Source organism: Vollenhovia emeryi, unplaced genomic scaffold, assembly GCF_000949405.1.
Source record: "Vollenhovia emeryi isolate VEMERY1.0 unplaced genomic scaffold, V.emery_V1.0 DF942041.1, whole genome shotgun sequence".
Taxonomy (NCBI): domain Eukaryota; kingdom Metazoa; phylum Arthropoda; class Insecta; order Hymenoptera; family Formicidae; genus Vollenhovia; species Vollenhovia emeryi.
The window spans coordinates 1-4,266 of NW_011964325.1; the positions used below are offsets into that span (position 1 = coordinate 1).

The window sequence follows — 4,266 nt, forward strand, 5'->3', positions numbered from 1 at the left end:
TGAGTGAATTTAAAAAAAAAGAAATTGCCAACAGTACACGGTGTTCCCAAACGGTCACCCATTTAAGTACTAACCGCGCTCAACGTTGCTTAACTGAAGTGATCGGACGAGAACTTGTGCTTTGAACGTTTTTTTTTTTTTTCGAAAGTTGTTTATTACAATAGACCAATACAAATTATCGGATTAAAGACAATACAATAAACAGAATTCGCCGTATAAAGAAACATAATATTGTACTCGACGGTCCCTGGGGACACTCGCAAGACGGTTGGTTATACAATTTTCTAAGTGATAAAAACGGATTAGCCTTGTTTGTCGCATCGGGCTTATAATATGAGGGATATATTATATTGAATTATTAGGATAAGCGGAAAAAAATGGTCCAGTCAAAAAACGCTATTACATATTTGGACTTTAAGCTTTAAAGTATAACAAAAATAAACTATACATAAGAAGAAAACAAAAAAAAACAACGCAAAGAAATAGAGGGGGAGGCTCAGACTTATTTATTATCACATCGCCACCAGTATTTTTCCTGGTTTGACAGTAAGTATTTATCCTTTATATCCTTATCTGGAATATCTAAGTTATATGTTAGTTTTGTATTTATATCGCCGCTATCAATATTAGGGGGAAAAGTAATAATTTTTTTGTTCTTACGTCTAGGAATATGATATATTATTGGAACCATCCTTTTGTCTTGAATGAAACCTTGACTATCTAGAAAAGGGAAAGCCTCAGGAGGCACGAATCCTGTTTCTAGGGTATTTCTTATATACATTTCGTCCGCATAAGGAATTGGGAAAATTAAACTATTCTCTGAGATCTTCGAGGTATCGGCAAAGTAGTTTCTAATTATTTTTATGATAAAGTTATCTATTCTATGCACATTTGCTAGATTATATATTATTTTATTTTTTAGATATTTTTGATAATTAGTTTCGCTGGATCTATATTTACCGAGGCATGCCCTCAAACATTTTCTTTCGAAGACTCTGATTTGTTCCATTTGTGACGCGCTTATATTGTACCATATTTGGCAGCCGTATGTTATTATGGGGCGTATAAGCGTTTGGAAGCAAATAATTTTTACTTTACTGTTCAAGATCTTTGAATAGAAAAGTCTACCTAGACCTATGAAGGTTTTTTTGGCTTTCGTGAGCTGTGTATCCACATGTTTATCAAATAGGAGTCTTTCATCGAGGTGAATTCCTAGGTATTTGACTACATTTTTATGACAGATTTGTTTATTATCATAATTAGTGGAAATCAAATTGAATTTTTTGTATTGCTTAGTAATAGGGTACTTAGCTTTCTTTATAGAGGGCCTAAATAGGATAGTCTCACATTTATTTACATTAACTCTGAGTTTCCAGGTACTATAGTAATCGAAGATCTTATCAATTGCTGCTTGTAGCGTATGCTTTATTGTTTCAGGTTTCCTGTTCGCGAAGTAGACAATCAAGTCGTCGGCGTACGCAAGTAATGTACATTTTGTGTTGCTAGGGCCATAAAGACGGAGGAGTTCAGCTGTATATAAGTTGAACAACAAAGGTGAGTTTATTGTACCCTGCTGAAGCCCATTTTGTAGTGTGTATTTTTTTTTGGAATTCAGGTTAAAATGGGTGAGCACAAACGATCTATTTTTTATCATGTTCCAGATGAGTTTAATTAGTACTACAGGGACTTTTCTCTTTATCAATCTGAAGATTAGACCTTCGTGCCAGACTGTATCGAAAGCTTTTTCTAGATCTACCATACAGGCCCCAAGGCAATCGTCGTTATTCAAGGCCCAATTAACATCGGAAACCAACTTGTTAATTGCATGAATGGTGGAGTGACGGGCTCGGAAGCCAAATTGGTTTTCTGGGAGTAAGTTATTTTTGGTACAAAACGAAGTGATAATATCATTTATGATCATTTCATATATTTTACCTATATTTGGGAGTAAACTGATGGGCCTATAGCTTCCTAGTAACTCTTTATCTTTATCTTTTTTTGGAATTGCAAGAACTTTAGCTTCTTTCCATCTTTGAGGGAAGTATGAGTGATTGATCATGTTATTAAACAGGATTGTATACAAATATATTATTTTTGGTGGAATGTGCTTTAAGGCAATGTTAGGAATATTATCTAAACCTGAAGATTTTTTATTGTTAAGATATTTGAATTTCTTTGATACTATAGTTGAATTTGTGAAGTAATGAGATAATGAACAGGGTGTTTGGACTGAGGGCCCTTCAGCTATATTATCATCATTGAATGAGCAAAAGGTGTGATTGTTTATATTATCTGACTCCATTTCATCTCTTAACAAGCCGGTTTCTTTTAGGATGATTTCGTTTAGCCTGGGTTTACCTAAATTATCATTTTGATTGTTGATTGTGGCAAAATGTGAGCCCAGGATATCTAGCTTCTGTTCTGCATCTTGAATTAGATAGCTGTTATTAGAGTCTCTTGACAATTTCTTTATGTTGATGTTCGCCAGTTCTAATAATTGTTTTTCTTTTTCAGGTATCCGAAGACAGGGAATTTCTAGCTGGTTCTTATGACGGAACATCCTATTGATTTCTGGGAATAGTTTTTTAGGATCCGAATGTGTGATGTTTCCCACTCTCTTTTCCCAGTAAAAGTTCATGGAAGCGGTTATTTCATGTCTAAGTTCTATCTTTAGGTCCTTAAGTAAAGATTTTAGAAGTTTGATTTCCGTGTTTATGGGCCTAAATTTCCTTTCCCAACGATGAATTAGAGAGACAATGAAATTTTTCTGTTTTTGTAACTTTTTAATTTTTGAGTTCATGTATTTATCAACAGAATTCGTGTTTTTGACTTGGGGTATTGATGCATTCATTGCACTTTTTATGCTTGTTTCTAGCTCCATTATGTATTCATCTATTTCTTTGATACTTAGATTTCTATTATTAGGTATAACTAATTTGTCCAACGAGAGTAATTCTTGGAACTTGTCCCAATCAGCTTTGTTATAGTTTAGGTTTTGTTTTATTTCAGAGTTAAATTCCAATTCATCGCTAAGAAAAGAGACCTGAAAGGAGATTGCCCGGTGGTCACTGTCTATAGCCAGTGTATTCAAGCTTCCTGCTCTATTTGTTTGAAGGTCTAACCTAGTATCGGCTAAAACTAAATCTATATAAGACCCCCCCCTTGGATATGAAGGTGAGTCCGTATTGTACATTTTTACCTTGTATAAGATATCGTTATCATTCAGCCAATTTCGTAAACTAATTCCTCTTTCGTTACAGTCTGTATTTGCCCAATCTGTGTGTTTCGCATTAAAATCGCCTGCCACCAAGTAGAAGTTGGATGAGTTTTCTAATGAAAGAGAAGAGAAAAGACGAGTCAATTCCGATCCAAAGTCACTCTGTTTGCCCTTTTTTGCATATAAGGAAACTACTACGAGGTTGCCATTTCTGAGTTTGATATTGATTACTGTATTTTCGATAATCCTGTTGTTGTTATTCAAATAAATTTGTGAGTATTTGATATCATTCTTAATAATCACTGCTGTACCTCCTCCCCCCTTATTGCCCTCTCTATCTACCCTAATAACTTTATAGTTCTCGAGAAAAAATGTGTGTCTCTTATTTAGTTTTGTTTCATTTATGAGCATTATGTCAGGCTTGTGATGTTTTATAAAATTCAGTATTTGAATTCTTTTATAGTTACTTATTTTATAGTTACTACAATTCGGAATATCTTTTATAGTTACTTATTATAGAGTTTACATTAGCCACTATAACTTTATATTTAGAGTTGTTTGCTATATTGTTCATAATTAGTCGTTTTTGTCAATGAGTTTCACTATTAGATTCATAAGAGTCTCTATTCTGTTAAATATTATTTCAATACTGTTTTCGAGTTTATCTAGTCTAGCTTGTAATTGTGGGGTGAACTGTCTCGAATCAATATTTTCTCTTGTGAACTTTTCCTTATCATTCGCGTTATTATCTGTTTGTTTATATGGGATCTCGCGCTTTCTCTCACCTTCTTTAACTGCCTCCGCAAATGATCTCTCTGGTCTAACTGTTTTCCTAATATAATCTAGCTTATTTAGTTTGTGCTTTGAACGTGATTTGACCGTTGACGAACGTTGTCGATCTTGGAAGAAAGCATAAGTCAACGTTATTGTAATTTAATTATTAATAAGACGCATATTTATAAATCAACGATTTTTATAATTATGCGTCGGATAAGAATTTGTATGTTCAACGTGATTTTACCGTCAAGTAACTTGAAGGTCACGTGAAA

The 4,266-nt window shown here is 33.7% G+C and overlaps 1 protein-coding gene across 1 annotated transcript; it reads right to left on the reverse strand.

Annotated features, from left to right (window-relative positions):
• Window positions 1–582: 582 nt before the first annotated feature.
• LOC105570409 lies at window positions 583–3,193 on the reverse strand. The gene is made up of 2 exons (XM_012027581.1): window positions 1,661–3,193; window positions 583–1,574 (listed from the first exon to the last, which is right to left on the reverse strand). The coding sequence occupies exons 1-2, from the start codon at window positions 3,191–3,193 to the stop codon at window positions 1,527–1,529; spliced, it is 1,581 nt and encodes a 526-aa protein (XP_011882971.1). The 3' UTR covers window positions 583–1,526.
• Window positions 3,194–4,266: the final 1,073 nt, after the last annotated feature.

Bases quoted from the DNA above. Each gene is read 5' to 3' on its own strand.
- LOC105570409 (XM_012027581.1), bottom strand. From the start codon at position 3,193: ATGTACAATACGGACTCACCTTCATATCCAAGGGGGGGGTCTTATATA. The intron at 1,575-1,660 runs TGGAACATGATA...AAATGGGCTTCA, and splicing joins TAGTACTAATTAAACTCATC to GCAGGGTACAATAAACTCAC.